Here is a 22,531-nt window from a genome sequence, read left to right as displayed (position 1 = left end):
TTGAACACAATACTCCAAGTGCAGCCTCACCAATATCCTGTAAAACTGCAATGTAACTTCGCAACTTCTGTGCTCAGTGCCGTGGCTGATGAAGGCCAGTGTGCCAAAAGGTGCCTTCACTGCCCAGTCTATCTGTGACTCCACTTTCAGAGAACCATTTATCGAAACTAAAAGTTCCCTCTGTTCCACTACACTCCTTAAGGCTCTACCATTCACCATGAAACTCCTGTCTTGATTTGATTTTCCAAAATGCAAGACCACACAATTATCTATATTAAACTCCATTTGCCATTTCTCAGCCCACTTCCCAGCTGATCGAGATCTTGCTGCAATTCTGAAATCCTTCCTCATTGTCCATTATACTACCTATTTTAGTGTCACCTGCAAAATTACTAATCATACCTTGTACATTTACATCCAAATCACTGATGTAGATAGACAGCAATGGGCCTAGCACTGACCCCTGAGGCACTCCACTAGTCACAGACTTCCAGTCTGACAAGCATCCTTTCACTATTACCCTCTACTTCCTCCCATCAAGCTAATTTTGTATCCAATTTGCTAGCTTGCCCTGGATTCATGATCTAACCTTCCAGAACAGCCTACCATGTGGAACCTTATCAAAGGCCTTACTGAAATCCATATAGACTATGTCCATCACCCTGCCCTTGTCAACCTTCCTGGTCACTTTATCAAAGAACTCTAACAAATTTATGAGACATGACCTCCCACACTCAAAGCCATGCTTACTACTACTACTAATCAAACCCAGTCTTTCCAAAATGTATGTATATCTTATCTCTCAGAATCTTCTCAAGTAACCTACCTGCTGCAGATATTAGGCTTACTGGTCTAAAGTTCCCAGGTTTTTCTTTGCAGCCCCTATTGAATAGAGGCGCAACATTTTCTAATCTCCAGTCTTCAAGGACCTCCCCTGTGGTTATTCATCATGCAAAAATATCAGCCAGGTTCCCTGCAATTTGTTCTCTTGCCTCTTGCAGTGTTCTTGGATATATTTGGTCAGCAATGAGAGCATTATCCACTTTCATACATACATCGACTCAGTTGACTCCACCTTCCCCAAGAGTCCTTAATCCCTTCCCCACCAAAATGCTCACACTCAGAGTCATAGAGATGTACAGATCCTTCGGTCCAACCCATCCATGCCAACCAGATATCCCAATCCAATCTAGTCCCAACTGCCAGCACCTGGCCCATATCCCTCCAAACCCTTCCTATTCATGTACCCAATCAAATGCCTCTTAAATGTTGCAATTGTACCAGCCTCCACCACTTCCTCTGGCAGCTCATTCCATACACGTACCACCCTCTGTGTGAAAACATTGACCCGTAGATCTCTTTTATATCTTTCTCCTCCAACCCTAAACCTATGCCCTCTAGTTCTGGACTCCTCAACCCCAAGGAAAAGACTTTGCCTATTTATCCTATCCATGCCCCTCATAATTTTGTAAACCTCTATAAGGTCATTTCTCGGCCTCCGATGCTCCAGGGAAAACAGCCCCAGCCTGTTCAGCCTCTCCCTATAGCTCAAATCCTCCAACCCTGACAGCATCCTTGTAAATCTTTTCTGAACCCTTTCAAGTTTCACAACATCTTTCCGATAGGAAGGAGACCAGAATTGCATGCAATATTCCAACAGTGGCCTAACCAATGTCCTGTACAGCTGCAACATGACCTCCCAACTCCTGTACACAATAGTCTGACCAATAAAGAAAAGCATACCAACCGCCTTCTTCACTATCCTATCTACCTGCGACTCCACTTTCAAGGAGCAATGAACCTGCACTCCAAGGTCTCTTTGTTCAGCAACACTCCCTAGGACCTTTCCATTAAGTGTATAAGTCCTGCTAATATTTGCTTTCCCAAAATGCAGCACCTCGCATTTATCTGAATTAAACTCCATCTGCCACTTCTCAGCCCATTGGCCCATCTGGTCAAGATCCTGTTGTAATCTGAGGTAACCCTCTTCACTGTCCACTATGCCTCCAATTTTGGTGTCATCTGCAAACCTATTAACTGTACCTCATATGCTCGCATCCAAATCATTTATGTAAATGACACCTTAATTCATGATCATGGTGGGCAACTGTTGGGGAATAGAATGATGTTCATTTATCAGAGCTATGAGAATGGGACTATGTGTTGGTGTGTGCATATGTGTGTGGGGTGGATGGGCTGGTGGATGGGGGTTGCTGCTGAACCCATAAGACTGGTGGTTTGTTGGGTAGGAGAAGGAGAAGAGAGTTCCTGCTGAACTCACTCTGAGGACAATCCAACAATAAAACAGTAAAATTGGGAATGAAGGTACTGGGCACAGTGGAGCTTCATCTTGAATAACTAGGTGAGTCTGACCTGTACATGTCCTTCACAATTTTAATGATTTTTCTTTCTTGACTAATGGAGTGAGTGGGAGGAAAGGAGGGGCTTCCTTCCCCAGAGAGTGTAATTAACTTGTTAAGTCAGCCCACAACCTATATTTTATCACAGTCGACAGGCTTATGATTAACTTTACTGCCAGGGGTCAGGGAGCAGTAGACTCCCAACCGCCCTCACCTACAGTAAAACTCAGTTCTTGTAGGACTGAAATTCAGAACAAGAAGACTCCAGCTTAAAAATAAAGTTAGACCATTCACCAGTGAAATTGGGAAGCACAATTTCATATCAAGGGTCCTGTTATTCTGGAGCATCTCGCTCCCATCATCAGTCGATGGTTGGGGCTAGTTGAAAGTTTTGAAATTATGATCGATAGATTTTTATTGGATAAAGGTATCAAGGGAAATTGATCCAAAGGAAGTAAAAAGATTGAAAGTCCAGACCAACAACAATCTAACTGAATGGCAGAGCAATTATTGAAGGACCCGATAGCCTTCTCCTGTTTCTGTTAGCAAAATAATTGATCAAATCAATTTCAGCTCTCCAGGTTGTATAATTCACCTGGGCCCAAAATACCTTATTCATTAAAAAAAACAAATAGATGCACTCACAATCAAATTCTGGTGATTTTTTTTCAGCCAAAAATTTTAAAGGATGCAATATTTTAAATTAAGTAACGTAAGTAATGATTGAACTCGGGAATTTCATGCTGAAAGAATTGAATTATTAGATGATTTGATATAAGCAACTTTCAATTAAGTATCAGAAGCTCATGCACAGATGAGAGCACTTTGGCATTCCATGTTGACTTGACAAATTAATTTATAAACCTCTCATGGATTTTGTGTAGTGAGTCACACAAAACCAGAAAGTTCCCACTTGACCTTAGTCATTGGCAGCACAACTGAGCTCAGTTTTTGCAGAGTGGAGAAAGAAAGGAAATACAGATATTGTATCAATTCATACCAATGTTTTCAATCAAAAGGCAAAAGAATGGAGGTATATTGCAGGATAAAAATATCAATGTCGCTTATTAATTTTCATCTGAACAAAGAGGCTGAAAAGAAAGGTTTTGTGATATTTTGGATGCAAGTGAATCTCAACATCATAAATACTTGACTTAGCAAAGATTTTTTTTAATGAAAACAACCTCATGGGAACACAGCTCCCCAGGTTGTTCAAAAGTTCATACCACTCCTCATCAATTTGACCCTATATTACAATCAACCCCAAGCTTTCTAAGCTAGCTCCCCCACAACTTGGACATGTTACATGTTCTCTTCAAGTTGACTCATTAGTCCCAGACGTCCAAAATTAAACTGCCTGAATCTGTCGAATACTTACAAAACTGAGTGGGCACAAGATATCAAGCAAACACTTTCATTGACTACCTTCAAAGGCCATAATCACACAAAGTACTAAGTATCAGAATTAAATTATGGTGTCAGTGGATGTTAAGTAAGTGCAACATAACAATTGAGATGAGAACCATTTTATATCAGTTTAAAAGTGATGGAGGTTACTTGAAATAAATGTTTTAGTTGCTTTTCCAATGGCGCATAACTTTAGATTCTAAAATAGATGGTCCAATTTTAGGTTAGTTAACACCAAATAATTTGGGTGGGTGAGAATTGAAAGCATTATGAATATCTATATCCCCAAGTGGCTTTGCAAGATTTTGCTGGAAGTGCTAATCTTCTGCCTTTTTGACTTCTTATCATCTTTTCATGATTTTCTATTTTCATTTCGAACTGTTAGATTCTATTTCTTTCAAATGTTGGGATCCACTTTCATTTGAGAGTGACTATTTTATCCGAAAAATTCCCTTTGGCAAGTATTTATGAAACCTTTATTTTGTTGACTTCAATTTGAACAGTAATTTCTTCCTAAATGTTCCATTGAGTAGATAGGGAGAAACTTTGCATTCATTAAAGGAGTGAGAAGTCATAGGTTTAACATGATATGCAAAAGAATCAGAGTGATGCGAGTTTAAAGAATTTTTTTTTTTACACAGTGAGTAGTTATGGTACAAAAAATACTGCCTGGAAATATGGTGGGAGCACATTCACTGGAAGCATTCAGGAGGGCATTGGATGATGATTTGGATAAAAATAATGGGCAAAGGTATAAGGAAACAGCAGGGGACTGACTCAACCTAAAGATGGTCGTTTCATGAGCTATTGCAGATCTAATGGACTGAATGGACTCCTTCTGCTCCATAACAAATCTATGGTACTGAATATTGATATCCCGCATACCCAGCCTAGCAGCTGGGACCTGGTATTGATGATTAACTTTCATATTAGCACTTTTTAGATAAACTGTTCATGCAAGGAAACTTGCACTGCAGCCAGATCTGGGGCTGCTTTCAATTGGAGAGGACAAGGGAATATTCTACACTGTCCTGTTACAAATCACAACAACCTTTTTGATGTATATGCTCAAACATGATTTCCTTAGAAGCCTAAAACATTTGACTGTGTTATACTATAGTTCTTCCATGGATAAAGATAGAACTCATGACTGCAACTACAGAGAACTTTCCAGCACCAATCAGGATTTTTTCTTAGTGGTTTGATACCACATGATGAGTTTGCCTTCAAGATAGACTGGTTGAGGAGAAGACAAAGTAAAGAACTGTCTTAGACTTGAATTTATAAAATTATAGGTATTTTTAATCAACTTGTTTAGATATGATATGACACACTTCTGGAGTGGGTGAAACTGGAACCCAAGCATTTAAACTCAGAGACAGGGATGTTGCTGTAGCACTACAAGAGCCTGACATTATTTATTATACATTAATACTAAACATTGAAATACATGATCATCACAGATATACCACACTCAGATTTATGGTTACAGTGAATAAGGACTAACCTGTCTTCTTTATGCATTCATGCCTCTGTGATTCTCAAGTTCTCATCTAGTGTAGTACAGTGTAGTCTGCTGTATTCTGGTCCAGTGTAACTCTACCCACTTGGTTCTGTTTATGGTCTGTGATATGCAGCTCCTTAACATCAATGCAAGGTTGCTTCAGGGGTGAGGACATTACAGAACAACTTCTTCAGCTATCAGTGAGTTCAGAGTAGTTGCATACAAATTATATGTAAAATCAATCCCACCCACTTACAACAGTGAGGTCTCAAGCTTGGACTGACAGGAAAATCAATCAAACTTACCTTTTCTGAATGGAGTAGTGCTACCACCAAATGCATTATTTGTTGTTTCCTCATATGTCTCAAGAGTCTCACATAAATCATCATCATGTGTCTTCTTGCCCTGTTCATATGACTGCTCCGGAACAGAAATTGGATCCCATTACCTCGGATAAATGGGGAAAGGATGCTGATAATGTGCTATGTGTGTATAGTTCTTGTAAAGAAAATTATTCGTATATAGATCCTTTGTTCCCTCAAATCTCTGAATGGTGTTGATGCAAATTAACGAATTAATAACTTAATTGCCTAGTTCATCAAATGTGCAATCATTGAAATGTACAGCACAGGTTGTTCAATCCATTATGCTTGTACTGGCTCTATCAAAGAACATTTGTGTTTAGTTCGCATTCTCATTTTTTTGGTACCTAACCCTACAAGCACCTCATCCTTAAGAATTTATCCAAATCTTTGAAATTTATTTGTGGAATCAGCTTCTCCCAGATTCTCTGGTGAAACATTCAAGATTTGGGCAGTTCTCTGAATGAAAGTGGTTCTTATTATCATCCTCTGGATCTTATTCCTCTGCAGCTTGTATTTGAACAATGAAAGGTACAAAATGTCAAAACACGGTTCGAGTGAAATGTGGGCAGTCTGATGGCTAATTTGTAGATGGGTAATAACCAATTCGTTGATAGTGAGGGGGATGGCTGTCGATTGCGGGAAGATATCATTGATTCAGTTGAGAGGATGGAAATGTGACAAATGGAATTCAATCCAGAGAAGTGTGAGATTATGCATTTGAGGAAGACAAACATGCTTGGCAATACACCATTAGCAGGAGCGTAATGAGAGAAGTATGTAATGGTGGAATTACATAAGGCATTTGTTAGGTCACAGTTGGAGTTTTGTGTGCAGCTCTAGTCACCACATTATAGGAAGGTTGTAATTTCTTTAGTGAGAGTATTGAGAGGATTTACAGGAATGTTGTCCACCCTTAAAGATTGCAGATACCAGGCACAGTTGGATAGGCTAGAGTTCATCTCCTTAAAACAGAGGAGATTGAACAGTGATTCAATGAGGTGTCCAAAGAATTGAGGTGCGTGAGTAGAGTGGACAAGGAAGACCTGTTTACCCCCCAGTGGAGAGGGCAGTTGCCAGGGACCATAGATTTAAAGTGATTGGTAAAAGGATTACAGGGAATATGGGATGAAAACATTTCCATACAGAGGGTAGTGGGTATCTGGAATTTACTGCCCAGATTGGTAGTTGAAGTGGAAATACTCAACATATTGAAAAGGAATCAGATCTGCACCTGAAATTCTGTAACCTGCATCTAAGTACTAGATGCTAGTAAGTGGGCTTTAAAATTTATTCAGGTAGTGTATAGATGATTGATTGATTGGCCTCTTTCTGTGATGTAAATTTTTCAGGTTTCTATAAGTCACATGTGAAAAGAAATGCATTGAGACAAAGGTCAATGATATATAGCATTTCAAGATTACTTATTCTTATTACATCTAACAAGCAAAATTAATTCAAATTGTATTGATCATGAAGTGTTCAAACATCAAATCTGTGACTGGCCTATTAGAGGTGTCATCCTATTTTAGATGGAAGCATATAGTTAGTGGAGTCTTGTAGTTTAATGCATTAATTATAATGCATTTACTATGATAATAGGATAACTAGTTTAAAATTTACTAATTAACCCGTTATTCTTTGAAAGCACTCCAATTACACAAACCATCAAGCCACAAATTGTATTTATTAACTTTGACGAGTTGCTCCATCCACGCTGATCTTTTACACCACATAGACACATGTGCTGAAGAGAATTCCAATTATATTAATTTTTTAGACTGACTTCTCTCTTGGAATTATATTTGATCAAACTTACATGAACAGGGTAATGTCACTGAAACATTTTTGGCTGCTCATCTGTGATCTACTCACCATTATAAGGTGTGTGAATGCTTGCTGATGATTACACAGTATTTGCAACTGTGATGCTGAAACAGATCATGCCTGCATGAAGTACACAACATTCAGGCTTGCACTGCTAACTAGCAAGTAACGTTTTTTTTTAATTCATCATGGGACATGGGCATCATTTGTTGCATCCTGAGCTGTCCTTGAGAAGGAGATTCTTGTACCACTGCAATGCTGTGTTGTTGATAGACCCACAATGCCATTAGGTAGGGAATTTTCAAGATTTTGACATAGCAACATTGAAGGAATGGTGATCTCTTTCCAAGTGGAATTGTGAGTGGCTTGCAGGGAGATTCACAGATGGTGGGGTTCCCATGAATCTGCTGCCCTTCCCCTTTCAGATGGTCATGAGTTCGGAAGGTGCTGTCTAAGGATTTTTGGTGAACTTGTGCTATATGTGTTGTAAATAAAGTATATACTGCTGCTACTGTTCCTAGATGCGGTGCCAATCAAACGGGCTGTTCTGTTGATCGCTCGGAGAAGGTCAAAAATGTTTCTTGGAGAATAAGAGGCAAATTGATTGAGTTGTTCAGAACCATGTGTGTCTGGGCAGAGTAAGGAAGAGAAACATTTTCCATTGCTGGATGGATCCAGATTGACGGTCACAGATTTAAGGTGATTGGCAAAAGAAGTAAATGGTGAGATAAGTATCTTTTTCATGCATTGAGCAGTCATGAAACAGCAGAGAATGACATGGAGAGAGTCAATTTGGGTTTCAGAAGACAATTAGATCATCATCTGAGGAGCAAAGATTTGCAGGGCTGTATAATTAAGACTGGAATGTGGTAGTAGGTTTTATTTGTTCATTTACAGGATTTGAGAATTGCTGGCAATGCCAACATTTATTACCCATTCCTATTTGCTCTTGTGAAGATGGTGGAGCAACATTGTTGAACCATTACTATCCATTGTTGGAGGAATACCTACAATGTACTTCGGGAGGTAGTTCCAGAATTTTGACCCAGTGACACTGATGAATGACAATATATTTCCAAGTCAGAATGATTAGTGGCATGGAGGGGAACTTGCATGTTATGGTCTTTCCATGTGCCTGCTCCCCTTTTCATTCTAGATGGTAGTGGTCACAGAATTTGGAAGGCACTGTCTAAGGAGTTTGGGTGAACTTATAATGGACACTGAGGAACCAAATGGGATTTTACAATGGTCTAATAGTATCATGGTCACCCTTACTAAAGCTAGATATCACACCAATAACACAAAATTCAACTGTCAGGCAGAAATATAACGGTTACCAGGATTGAGCATATAGTCAAATCCATGCATTTGAGTAGGAATTAGATTATTATATTAAAAGGAAGAGTGTGCAGCATTATGACCAAAAAGGCAAGGGAGTGACACTAAGTAAGTTGATAACTCAGAGCTGGTGTATTCATAACGGGCAAATTATCTCTTCCTTTGCTATAACAATTCCCTGAGCTCACAACTTGGAGGCTATTAGTACCACATACTAACCATCTGACGTGTCCAGCTCTTATCAAAGTGGCCCCATTGAGAAATATTATTGTGTGTTAATACAGAATTTTAAATCTACTTACCTTTTAGATTCATGTCTGATATTCCAACAACCTTGCCTTGGTCACTATTATTCGCTTCCCATGACAGATTTCTTTTAAATTGATGATATATATGCAGCTTCCCCTAAATAAATGCTGTTCATCTGACTTCATCGCAAATATCAGCATTGCAAGGATGAATGCTGTATTATGGTAAGCTTACCAGGCTGATAGAATGCAGACAATATGGGCCTTGGCTTTTTTTAACTCAACCATTTCTGTGTACTGATCGCAAAGACGATAACTTTTAAAATGGCACAGGGATTTTCTTATTTGAGATTAAAACAAAGTATAGATGACTTTAATATCTTTTGGGAGAAGGTAATGACTTTTAAAGTATCAAAGACTCAGAGAAACAGAATGGACTGCATTTTATCAGAACGTTAATTTACAACAATAAGCTACTAGTCGTGAAAGCTTTGCAGCTGCTGAATTTTTAACTCTAACCAATTCTTCTTCCAATTCACAGTCCTTCACAAAGATGTTGGGAGCTGTCGAGCTGCTACAATAACAGGAACAATGTCAAGGATCTCTCTGAATGATGAGGAAGAGGACAAAGGAATCACTCCCGAAGGCGTGAATTTTTCAACCCTCCCTGGAAATATCATTTCCAAAGTTTTGATACAGCAGCCACCAGCTATGCACGTACCAATTGGAATGAATGAATTAACAGAGCAGTGTCTAAAGAAAGAGAACAGTGAATTGCGACGAACAGTTTATTTATGCACGGATGATAATCTACGAGCGGGGGATGCTGAGCTAGCGCAAACACAAGAGAGGATGATGGAGAGTGACTACATTGTAATGCCAAGAGGCTCAGCAAATGTCCAACCTGTCATTAAAGATGAAAGCAAAATAAATATCAGCATGGAAGGCATGCCACACGATAGGTTAACGCATTTTAAGGTTAACCCTGAATTTAATACAAGCGCATCTGTGATGGATCACATCAGTTTCAATTTAGACCAACACCTCATCACACAAGAACACAAACAGAATATACCATTTGAGCCTCGTTCAGCTGTAAAGAACTTCATTGTTTCCGAACTTGATGAAAATAACACTGCACTATCAAGGAGTGAAACAGGCTCAACAGTATCGATGAGCTCTTTAGAGGTTAGTACATTTGCATTGAAAAGGTGCACAAAAAGTATTCTCAAACTATTAAATGTGTTACTGCTGAAGTGGTCTGTTCTACTTCTCTATCTGCACAATGTGAGTTTTTTTTAATTATCATTTATCTTGTCTCTCCATTCCTTTGCAAGTTGTATCTTATTCTATACAGACTTTAGGAGTAAAGAAATTTCTACAGCAAGTAAACCTCTGAACACCTCATGTAATTTTCACCACTATTAACACTCAAAGTTTATTTCATTGCTGCTCTTTATCAATGATTTAATCCAAGGAATCTGCCCACCTCCTTATTATTGTGATGTCCCTCAAAATAGCAAGCAGGGAATGTTAGTGGGCGGCACGGTGGCACAGTGGTTAGCACTGCTGCCTCACAGCGCCAGAGACCCGGGTTCAATTCCCGCCTCAGGCGACTGACTGTGTGGAGTTTGCACGTTCTCCCCGTGTCTGCGTGGGTTTCCTCCGGGTGCTCCAGTTTCCTCCCACAGTCCAAAGATGTGCAGGTCAGGTGAATTGGCCATGCTAAATTGTCCGTAGTGTTAGGTAAGGGGTAGATGTAGGGGTATGGGTGGGTTACGCTTCGGCGGGGCGGTGTGGACTTGTTGGGCCGAAGGGCCTGTTTCCACACTGTAAGTAATCTAATCTAATGTTACATGAATCCATCAACAATCAGTTACAAATGTCTCACCAACAGTAATACCTAGGTTGTAATAAAATAGCATGTATCTAAGGGGTTGGGAAATGTCCTTTGGTTAAAATAATTGACTGAAAAGCTAGATCCTCAAGGGGACCAATAGTGCTCAGTCCTTTCAGCACATCCAGGTGTAGTGTGAGGGTGAAAAACCGGAGTGCCAACCTTAACTGGCAGTTTCCTGAGACCTTTGAGAAGTTGGAGACTCTGCACAAGCCCAAACAAAACCATCCAAATATTAAAGGTCAGGGCTAGGACTCCAAGCCCAGGAAATTTCCCTAGTTCCTGACCTACTAAGCAATGGATGTCCTTTGTACCAGTTACCACATTTAAGATCATACGCAATGCCGAATTCAAATAGAAGGAAGTAGGAGCCAGTAAGGTCTGGACTAAAGCCTGGAACCTCTGACCCTTTCTCATCCCAATTGACCCTTTTTGTTTAGGTCATTTGCTAGTACAGACCTTGAGTATTTCTGAAAAAAAGTACATTTTAGAAACATAGAAAATAAGAGCAGAAAGAGGTTATTTGGCCCTTCAAGCCTGCTTCACTATTCAATTTGATCATGGCTAAGACGATCATCCAACTTCACCTCCTGCTTTCTGACACGCCCTTTGAGACCTTTCATTCTAAGAATTACATTCAAGTTTTTCCTGAAAATATTCAATGTTTTGGCCTGAACCACATTCTGTGTCCGAGAATTCCATAGGCTCATCACTTTCCGAATGAAAGACTCTCTCCACATCACAGTCCTAAATGGCCTACCATGTGATCTCTTAGACTGTGATCTCTGGTCATGGACTCTGGTCATTAGGAACATCCTTCCTATATTTGCCCTGTCTAGTCCTGTTAGAATGATATCAGTTTCTATGAGGCTCCCCCTGATTCTTCTAAAAGGTAATAAACATACTCCTAACCAAATAGTCTCATTTCATATGTCAGTCCTGCCACCCCTGTCATCCCAAGAATGAGTCTAGTGAACCTGTTGAAGTTGAAAATCACAAGATACAAGGATATAGTCCAACAGGCTTAATTGGAAGCACTAGCTTTTGAAGCACTGCTCCTTCATCAGGTGGTTGTGGAGTACACAATTGTAAGACACAGAATTTATAGCAAAAGTTTACAGTGTGATGTAACTGAAATTATACATTGAAAAATACCTTGATTGTTTGTTAAGTTTCTCATCTGTTAGAATGACCATGATAGTTTCACTTCTTTCATATGTAAATCACAAAACATTTTTTAAAAGTTACATTCTCAGGTTAACTTTAACAATTGGTGTCAGTCCAGATAATGTGTTGAAGGTGTTAGCCCCCCTGTCTGCCGCTGTTTGTGCCATAATGTTTAGACTGATTCTTATCTAAAAATGAATTAACAGAATCTAACGTGGATTCATGCAGTTTTTGAACAAAGTACAATGTAAATCTGCAAGTACAAATTCATCCCAAAAATGTATATGTGTGCATGTGGGTTTGTGTGTGTGTGTATATATATACCTGTGCCTGTCTATGTGTGTGTGTGGTGCAATGGTGGTCACCTGTAATGTGACATGAAGCCAAGGTCCCGGTTGAGGTCCTCCCTATGGGTACCGAACTTGGCTATCAGCCTCTGCTCGGCCACTTTTCACTGCTGCCTGTCCCGAAGACGGCCATGGAGGATGGTCACCCGAAGGTCCGAGGTTGAACGTCCTAGACCACTGAAGTGGGAGGAAACACTCCTGTCTGTTGATTGTTGTGTGGTGCCTATTCATCAGTTGCCATAACCTCTGCTCGGTTTCACCAATGTACCATGCCTCAGGGCATCTTGGCCTGCAGGGTATGAGGAAGACTTACGCTGAGTTGCGTAAGTACCTGCTATGTACATGGTGGGAGGTGTCCCCACGCGTAATGGTGGTATCCATGTCCACACTCTGACACGTCTTGCAGCGCCTACCGTGTCAGGGTTGTATGGAGTTGTCCTGAAAGCTGGGCAGTTTGCTACAAATAATGATCTGTTTGAGGTTTGGCGGTTGTTTAAAGGTGAGCAGTGGAGGTGTGGGGAAGGTCTTGGTGAGGTGCTCATCCTCATTGATAACGTGTTGCAAGCTGCGAAGAACATAGCGGAGCTTTTCAGCTCCTGGGAAATACTGAACAACGAAGGGTACCCTGTCAGTTGCAGCACATGTCTATCTCCTGAGGAGGTCATTACAGTTCTTTACTGTGGCACGTCTGAACTGGCGGTCGATGAGTCGAGCATCGTACCCCGTTCTTGTGAGGGCATCCCTGAGTACTTCCAGGTGCCCATCACGTTCCTCCTCATCTCAACAGATCTGGTGTATGTGTAGGGCTTGTCCATAGGGAATGGCTGTTTTAATATGTTTTGGGTGGAATCTAGAGAAGTGTAGCATTGTGAGGTCGTCTGTGGGTTTGCGGTAGAGTGTGGTGCTGAGGTGTCTGTCCTTGATGGAGATGCAGGTATTCAAGAATAAGACAGATAGTAGAGAGTAGTCCATGGTGAGTTTGATGGTGGGCTGAAACTTGTTGATATTACTGTACAGTTTTATCAGTGACTCCTCGCCATGGGTCCAGAGGAAGAAAGTGTCATCAATGTACCTGGTAGATAGTGCTGGTGGGAGGTCCTGCATAGAGAAGAAGTCTTGTTCAAACCTGTGCATGGAGATGTTGGCATATTGGGGTGCAAATTTGGTCTCCATGGCTGTTCCATGTGTCTGGACGAAGAACTGGTTGTCAAAGGTGAAGACATTGTGATCGAGAATAAAGCAAATGAGTTGTGGGGTAGTGATTGGAGATTGGCAGCTGTTGGTGCTGAGTACTGAGGCTGTTGCCAGAATGCCGTCATTGTGGGGAATGCTAGTCTACTACAAACCCACAGATAACCTCACAATGCTACACTTCTCCAGCTTCCACCCAAAACATATTAAAACAGCCATCCGCTATGGAGAAGCCCTACGCGTACATCGGATCTGTTCAGATGAGGAGGAACGTGATGGGCACCTGTTGTTTAAAAAAAAAGCAATCAGTTTACTATTGTCCTTTAGTGACAAAAACCTACCATCCTGACTGGAATTGGCCTACGTGTGACTCCAGACCTACAGCAATCTGTTAATTCTTAACTGACCTCTGAAATGGCCTTGCAAATCATTCAGTTCAAAGGCAAATTGGGATAAGCGATAAATGCTGATCTCATTAACAATGCCCATGTCCATAAAATAACTTTTCAAATGATATTTAATATTTAAATTTTTTGGATTTTTAAAATATATTGTACTACAACCTATGCATTCCATTTTAACACTTCACTTTTACAGATTAATGAACAAACTGTAATATTCAGTTATACCTGGAGAAGATATTTTAACCTAATTCAGGTTCAAGTTATCTTAACTTTGTGGTGTGAAATTTCTCTTGTTGCTCAGGTGGAGTAGTGAATGGGAGTCCAACTTGTACTTTTTCCCAACCCACAGGAAGACATATGTTTGCCTCAGTATACTTTCTGTAAACTCAGGTGACTGAGTTGGGTTAACTCTTACATTGTATCCCTCAGTTCTCATCCTCACAGAATTCCTTTAGTTAAGCTGCCTCATGTCCAGGTGAGCGATCAACCATCATCTTCACTGTTTCCACATGCAGAGAGACACAAGGGACTGTCAAAACACAGTTTACATCGGCAATTCATTTTCCTGAAAGCAGTCAGCACAAGAATACAATTTGTGGAGCACAAGTCTATATCAACAGTGACTGATCAGGAGTGTCTCCCATTCGTAAAGCCGTCCATAGGTATTTTCAAAGGATTTACAGGTTTGTACTCAATCTTTTGAACATCATCCATGGTGATCAAGTCCCACAGTGGGACTTGAACCTAGAGCCTCTGATTCAGAGGTGCAAATGCTATGCACTGCACTATAAGGCACTTAATTGATGCATCCCTCAAGCTAGAAAGCTGTGTCACTGCCTGATCAACCTGGCACACAAGATTCATGCCCTGATTGAATCTTCCCTTTAAAACGATATTTTGTTGAGATCAAAGCTTTTCCCAGTGTTGGATGCCAGCATGTGGCAGCATTATGAAGTGGCTTAAAACTGAATGAAACAAAATGCAAACAAAGAGTCTGGACATGCTATAGGAGTGGATGGCAAGATGGCTGGGGCACAAGAATATGCTGCAGGTTTGTACAGTTCTAATCACAAACTTCCCCTGTACAAATGTTTTTGAAACATGCCTGAAGCAATAACTGAGATGGCTCATTGAATGTACTTTCTTGTTGCAGGTAGGATGACAGCAACACTCTGGGTTGTCTTAGCAACTAGCCTTACCATGATACTCTGCCTTACCTGAAGCAATGAGGATCATTACATGGATTTAGAGGGAGGTATTAATGACCGAGCGAACTCACAGGGGGTACAGTTTTATCATCGCATATGATGGTGATGATACAAGTAAACTATGCACCAATATCAGAAACCATGCCATTTCCAACTTTCCGATTATAATGAAATAATGGTTAGATGAATTCTATAACAAGAGGGTAAGCCACTCCACCAGATAACTTCTGTGCAGTGAAAATGAACATTTACATAGGTGTGCACAGGGTGAGAAGATAAAAGCTGCAGGATAACAGCAGCTTGAAGACTCTCCATCATGATTTTGATCCCAGAAGGCATCAGAGAGAAAAATGATAGCCAGCATAGTTCAAAATGAATCCATTAATGTGCATTCTGTTCAGCATTCTGCACTGCAATATTCAGCAGCTTCAGTGCACTTGGAAACATACTGCAGGAGACTGTTAATACATGATTCTTACATCTTAGTAGATTGTGGACTGCCCTTGTTTGCTTGCACAAAGCAATAGTCAACAATAGGATACGACTTCTAACAGAGGCATGCCAATCAAAATCTCTGGCAAGAGGAAACAGAGGACAGTTGTCATTTTATCTATGTCTTGTTCAGGTTAAAGTGACTTTCTGCATTATGGATAGGACTACTGCCCATCTCTCAGCAAGTCTGCACAGCTATCCTTCCCAGCAGACTGTCAATCTAGGATACCAATCCATAATCCAGTATTGGTTTTCAGTGCTGTACTCAGTGCTGCAGTGGAGGTGCTTTCTCTTTCAATTGATGTTGAGCAAAGTTTGACTGTCCTCATAAAGCTAGCTGACCTAATGTTTTGGCTAATATTATTTCTCAAATAGTTTTAACCGGTCATCCATTTAGTGATTATAACCTGGTCAGTCAGGTGGACTTCATGGACTATGGATTCCCTGATTAAAAGCCCTGGCTGACCGATATAAACAGGAGTGTCAGATATCCTGTTCACTCTGACACCTGGCTCTGAGGGAGCTGGATCAAAGTCAAGGACTTTCCACATGTTATCGAGTAACCCTTTTTTAACAGGATACTGATCTTTGTGGAGTTATTTCAATCCAATTGTTTGCTATTTGTGGGATCTTTACTATGTCTGCTACGTGACTTCCACTATAATGGTGATTGTGCTTTAAAGGTTTTGAAATACTTTGGAACATACACAGCACTTAAGAAGGCATTATCTGAGTGGAATTGAGTGGTCCTTTACAGCGGAATAGACTTTATGAATGTAGAGGATGGAAAGTTTCACATCACAACTGCATGAAGGCGCAGTTAAAAAAGTGACCATTACTTGAATAATTTAATCGTTCTGACTTCCACAGTTGAATTGCTGATATTGAATCCTGTCCAATTAAATGTTGTACTCGGATATTTATCAACTTCCTTGGTTGCTTTAACATATCTGGAGTACTGCGCCTAACCTTGGTCTCCTTAATTGAGGAATGGTAGAAATGCATTGGAATAGGATTAGAGAAGGTTGACTAGACCACTACCTGAATGGGCCAGTTGAATTCTGTGTAATGGTTGAACAAACTAGGACTGTGTCCTGTTGAAGTTTCAAAGAGCAATAAGTGACTTGATTGAAACGTGCAAGACCCCTAGGGACTTTGACAGGGCAGATATGGAGAAGATATTTCCTCTTGTTGGAGAATCTGGAACCAAGGGTCACTATTTTAAAATTAGTGGTCACTCATTTTAAACTAAGATTAGCTGATTTTTTTTTCCCCTCTGAGAGCTGTGAATCATTGGAGCTGTACTTCCATTGAAGCTGTACTTCTCAGGAAGAGTGTCCTAAACATTTATTGGACAGACTGAAAACCTATCTGATTCTGTGTTGTGAACTTTGCCAAACAGGTTGACAGAAAGGTGCTGAAAAGTTGTTGGGGGCAGCAAGAAGATAGATTTGAGGTGACAGACAGATTACACATGGTTTTACTGAATAGTGAAATTGTATTGAATAGGCTTGGGGCGCTGAATGGTCTGCTCCTTGTTTGTATGTTTCTGTTAGTTTTGTAAGCCTACTCTTTGATACTTGAAAAACAAACTTTACATTGGCACTCAACAACCCAACTCCATTCTGGGGGGAATTGTAGAAGCAGACTTGGTTATTGTTTCCTGTCACCACACTTGGAAAATCATGGGAGGATTTGCAAGCCAAAAATGACGCTTATATTGAATGCTTCTTCTGTGGTCCATCCATCTGCACATGCAGACTAATGAGGCTTCCTCAACCCATATGTTACTCAAATGTATCCTCAAGTTTGTGCCAGCAGATGTGAACCCAGATTTCAATCCAGCTCTGCATGAGATGAGGACAGTGCAGCAGAGGGAGAGAGAGAGAGAGAAAACCTGCCATTGCTGTTTTTGAATTCATTTCCTCAGACGCTGGACATCAGAGTGCATCTGAGGAAATTAACAAGCAGTGAATTTCACAGCTAATCTTGGAGGAACCTGTTTGGCAAAGTTCACAACACAGAATCAGATAGGTTTTCAGTCTGTCCAATAAAAAGGCTGCAGTAGTGAGTACAGTGGGTTATTTCTTGATTATACGTTTTTGGAGATAAGTTTCTTGATTAAACTTAAAATACAAGCCATAACTACTAATTTAACCTGGGGCAATGTTTGTAGAGGAATAAGATGGTGTTATTTTCTGGGTCTGTAGATTGTAAAGGAGCAAAAATGGCCTTTGCAGTGATATGTACTTCTTGTCAGATATGGGAGTTTAGAGAGTTTAAGGGTTACTACAGATTATATCTGCCATAAACACTGTTGGATGCAAATCTTATCAGATCGAGTGGATCGGTTGGAGAGACAGATAAAAGTGATGAGGAATTGGCAACAGTATGTGATGGATGGCAGTTATAGGAAGAGGGGAAAGTCTCATATACAGTCACATAGATGGGTTTACTCCAGGAAGGGGAAGAGAAGTCGGCACTTAGGGCAGGAGTCTTTCGTGGATATACCCATTTCAAACAGGTATGCTATTTTGGAAAATGTATGGGGTGATGGATTCTCAGGGGAATGTAGCACAAACAGCCACATTTCTGGTATTGAGACTGGCTCTAATGCAACGAGGGGTACGTCGGCTTCCAAGAGATCAATTGTGTTAGGGGATTCTGCAGTCAGAGGTACAGACAGACATTTCTGTGGCCAGCAGAGAAAAAGTAGAATGCTGTGTTGTTTTCCTGGTGCCAAGATCAAAGATGTCTCACAGAGGGTGCAGAATGTTCTCACGGGAAAGAAGGGCCAGCAAGAGGTCATTGTCCACATTGGAACCAACGACACTGGAAGGGAAAAGGTTGAGATTCTGAAGGGAGATTACAGAAGGTTAGGTAGAAATTTAAAAAGGAGGTCCTCAAGGGTAGTAATATCTGGATTACTCCCAGTGCGACGAGCGAGTGAGGGCAGGAATAGGAGGATAGAGCAGATGAATGTATGGCTGAGGAGCTGGTGTATGGGAGAAGGATTCACATTTTTGGCACATTGGAATCTCTTTTGGGATAGAAGTGACCTATACAAGAAGGACGGATTGCACCTAAATTGGAACGGACTAATATACTGGCAGGGAAAATTGATAGAACTGCTTGGGAGGATTTAAACTAGTAAGGTGGGTTGGGGGGGGGGGGGGGGGGCGGTGGGACCCAGGGAGATAGTGAGGAAAGAGATCAATCTGAGACTAGTACAGTTCAGAACAGAAGTGAGTCAAACAGTCAGGGCAGGCAGGGACAAGGTAGGACTAATAAATTAAACTGCATTTATTTCAATGCAAGGGGCCTAACAGGGAAGGCAGATGAACTCAAGGCATGGTTAGGAATATGGGACTGGGATATCATAGCAATTACAGAAACATGGCTCAGGGATAGGCAGGACTGGCAGCTTAGGACCCCTGAAAGATCAGCAAGGCAGCCTTTGTGTGGAGCCACAGAAAATGGGGGAAATACTAAATGAATATTTTGCATCAGTATTTACTGTGCAAAAGGATATGGAAGGTATAGACTGTAGGGAAATAGATGGTGACATCTTCCAAATTATCCAGATCACAGAGGAGGAAGTGCTGGATGTCTTGAAATGGGTAAAGGTAGATAAATCCCTAGAACCTGATCAGGTGTACCCGAGAACTCTTTGGGAAGCCAGAGAAGTGATGGCTGGGCCTCTTGCTGAGATACTTGTATCATCGATAGTCACAGGTGAGGTGCCGGAAGACTGGAGGTTGGTAAATGTGGTGCCACTGTTTAAGAAGGACGGTAAAGACAAGCCAGGGAACTATAGACCAGTGAGCCTGACCTCGGTGTTGGGTACGTTGTTGGAGGGAATCCTGAGGGACAGGATCGACATGTATTTGGAAAGGCAAGGACTGATTTGAGATAGTTAACATGGCTTTGTGCATGGAAAATCATGTCTCACAAACTTGATTGAGGTTTATGAAGAAGTAACAAAGAGAATTGATGAGAGCAGAGCAGTACGTGGACTTCAGTAAGGCGTTCGACAAGGTTCCCCATGAGAGAATGATTAACAAGGTTAGATCTCATGGAATACAGGGAGAACTAGCTACTTGGATACAGAACTGGCTCAAAGGTAGAAGCCAGAGGGTGGTGGTGGAGGGTTGTTTTTCAGACTGGAGGTCTGTGACCAGTGAAGTGCCCAAGGATCAGGGCTGGGTCCTCTGCCTTTTGTCATTTACAAAAATGATTTGGATGCGAGCATAAAAGGTACAGTTCGTAAGTTTGCAGATGACACCAAAATTGAAGGTGTATTGGACAGCGAAGAGGGATACCTCAGATTACAACCGGATCTGGACCAGATGGGCCAATGGGCTGAGAAGTTTAATTCAGATAAATGCGAGATGGAGTTTAATTCAGATAAATGCGAGATGCTGCATTTTGGGAAAGCAAATCTTAGCAGGACTTATAAACTTAATGGTAAGGTCCTAGGGAGTGTTGCTGAACAAAGAGACCTTGGAGTGCAGGTTCATAGCTCCTTGAAAGTGGAATCGCAGGTAGATAGAATAGTGAAGAAGGCATTTGGTCAGAGTATTGAGTACAGGAGTTGGGAGGTCATGTTGTGGCTGTACAGGACATTGGTTAGGCCACTGTTGGAATATTGCATGCAATTCTGGTCTCCTTCCATCGGAAAGATGTTGTGAAACTTGAAAGGTTAGGGCGGCACGGTGGCACAGTGGTTAGCACTGCTGCCTCACAGCGCCAGAGACCTGGGTTCAATTCCCGCCTCAGGCGACTGACTGTGTGGAGTTTGCACATTCTCCCCGTGTCTGCGTGGGTTTCCTCCGGGTGCTCCGGTTTCCTCCCACAGTCCAAAGATGTGCAGGTCAGGTGAATTGGCCATGCTAAATTGCCCGTAGTGTTAGGTAAGGGGTAGATGTAGGGGTATGGGTGGGTTACGCTTCGGCGGGGCGGTGTGGACTTGTTGGGCCGAAGGGCCTGTTTCCACACTGTAAGTAACCTCATCTAATCTAAAAAGATTTACAAGGATGTTGCCAGGGATGGAGGAATTGAGCTGTAGGAAGAGCCTGAATAGGCTGGGGCTGTTTTCCCTGGAGTGTCGGAGACTGAGGGGTGATCTTATAGAGGTTTACAAAATTATGAGGGGCATGGATAGGATACATAGGCAAAGTCTTTTCCCTGGGGTTGGGGAGTCCAGAACTAGAGGGTATAGGTTTAGGGTGAGAGGGGAAAGATATAAAAGAGACCTAAGGGGCAACTTTTTCATGCAGAGAGTGGTACGTGTATGGAATGAGCTGCCAGAGGATGTGGTAGAGGCTGGTACAATTGCAACATTTAAGAGGCATTCGGATGGGTATATGAATAGGAAGGGCTTGGAGGGATATGGGCCGGGTGCTGGCAGGTGGGACTAGATTGGGTTGGGATATCTGGTCGGCATGGACAGGTTGTTGCCATACTGTACATCTCTATGACTCTATGACTTCACTCACTAGGACTAACAGCAGTTGAGTTCAAACACTCAAATGCTAGCAGTTCACTCAGAGCTTCCTCCAGTAGCAGCTGCGATGCTGTCATATTTAGTTCACATAAATACACCAGATTAATGCCCTTTAAACATATTCACAACATACGAAGTAATTTACCTTGAAGTTCTGATCTGTCGGGCTATTATTCAGAATATCCATGAAGTGCTAAACCCTCTTGAGTCTTCTATTCCTGAAGCAAGTGATGGTTCTGTTGTGCTGTACAAGACTTTGGAAGATACTCATTTTCATCTCTTTTTGAACCTACCTGAGTAATTTGTTGCCTATTGCTATTGTTTGTCCATCGCATGTGTCACTGAGCTAGTAATTCGGAGGTTCGCAAGGTCATGGGTTCAAATCCCACCATGTCTGCTGGTGGAATCTGAATTCTATTAATAAATTTGAAAGCAAAAGCTAGGCTTGGTAATGGTGGCTATGAAGGTATTTTCAGTTGTTGTGAAGAAAACCATCTGGTTCACCAATGTCCCTTTATTTATTGACCAGGCCAACATTTATTTGACCAGAGAGCAGTAAAGTGTCAACTACGATAATGTAGTACTGAATTCGCTTGTCGGCCTGACTAAGTAAAAATGATGCTTTCCTTCCCAAAAGGACATTAGTCAACCAGATGAGTTTTTCCTGACAATGGGCAATGGTGTCATGGTCACTAATAGACTCCTAATTCCAATTATTTATTGAATTCAAATACCACCATCTACCATGGCATGATTTGAACCTGGGTTCCCAGAACACCATCAGGATCTCTGAAATAATAGTTTAGTAATACCACTAGGCCATCATCTTCCCTATCATTCTTATTTGGTTTGGCCTAAATGTTATTAAAAACCCACAGTAATGTGGTTAACTCTTAACTGCCCTCTGAAATTGCCTGCCAAATCAACCATTTCAAAGATAATCAGGGATGCCTTCAAGGGAAAGCCACATCCCACAAAACGGTGAAGATAATGTCTGATGCTATTTTCCATGGAGGCCACGTCAGTGAATAAAGTTATAGTCAATGTAGTGACTTTGAGATTTCCCACTAACTTTTCTGCTTTGAAAGATTTATTCTTTTGATTGCTCTTTCAGATTCGTCATCTCAGTTTTTGAAGACTCATGCAGGTTCCGTCCAGATTTATGATAACAGTGAAGGATTAATACTTTCTCAGTGATAGACAACTGCGTCATTCAATGTGGTTTTATGCTGGATAGCTATGGCAATTGCAAAATTTAAGGTTACAATATAGA

At 41.2% G+C, this 22,531-nt stretch overlaps 1 protein-coding gene across 18 annotated transcripts in view; it reads left to right on the top strand.

The window, feature by feature from the left end:
- adgrb3 (adhesion G protein-coupled receptor B3) overlaps window positions 1-22,531 on the top strand; it is an 838,641-nt gene that overhangs the window by 777,103 nt on the left and 39,007 nt on the right. For all 18 annotated transcript variants that reach the window (XM_072558131.1, XM_072558228.1, XM_072558211.1 and 15 more), the window contains one exon: window positions 9,588-10,234. In XM_072558131.1, the coding sequence (XP_072414232.1) occupies window positions 9,588-10,234 (647 nt within the window). The remainder of the gene's footprint in view (window positions 1-9,587; window positions 10,235-22,531) is intronic.

Source organism: Chiloscyllium punctatum, chromosome 3, assembly GCF_047496795.1.
Source record: "Chiloscyllium punctatum isolate Juve2018m chromosome 3, sChiPun1.3, whole genome shotgun sequence".
NCBI lineage: Eukaryota > Metazoa > Chordata > Chondrichthyes > Orectolobiformes > Hemiscylliidae > Chiloscyllium > Chiloscyllium punctatum.
The sequence above is the reverse complement of the archived record's forward strand: the minus strand, read 5'-3'. Positions and strand labels throughout refer to the sequence as shown.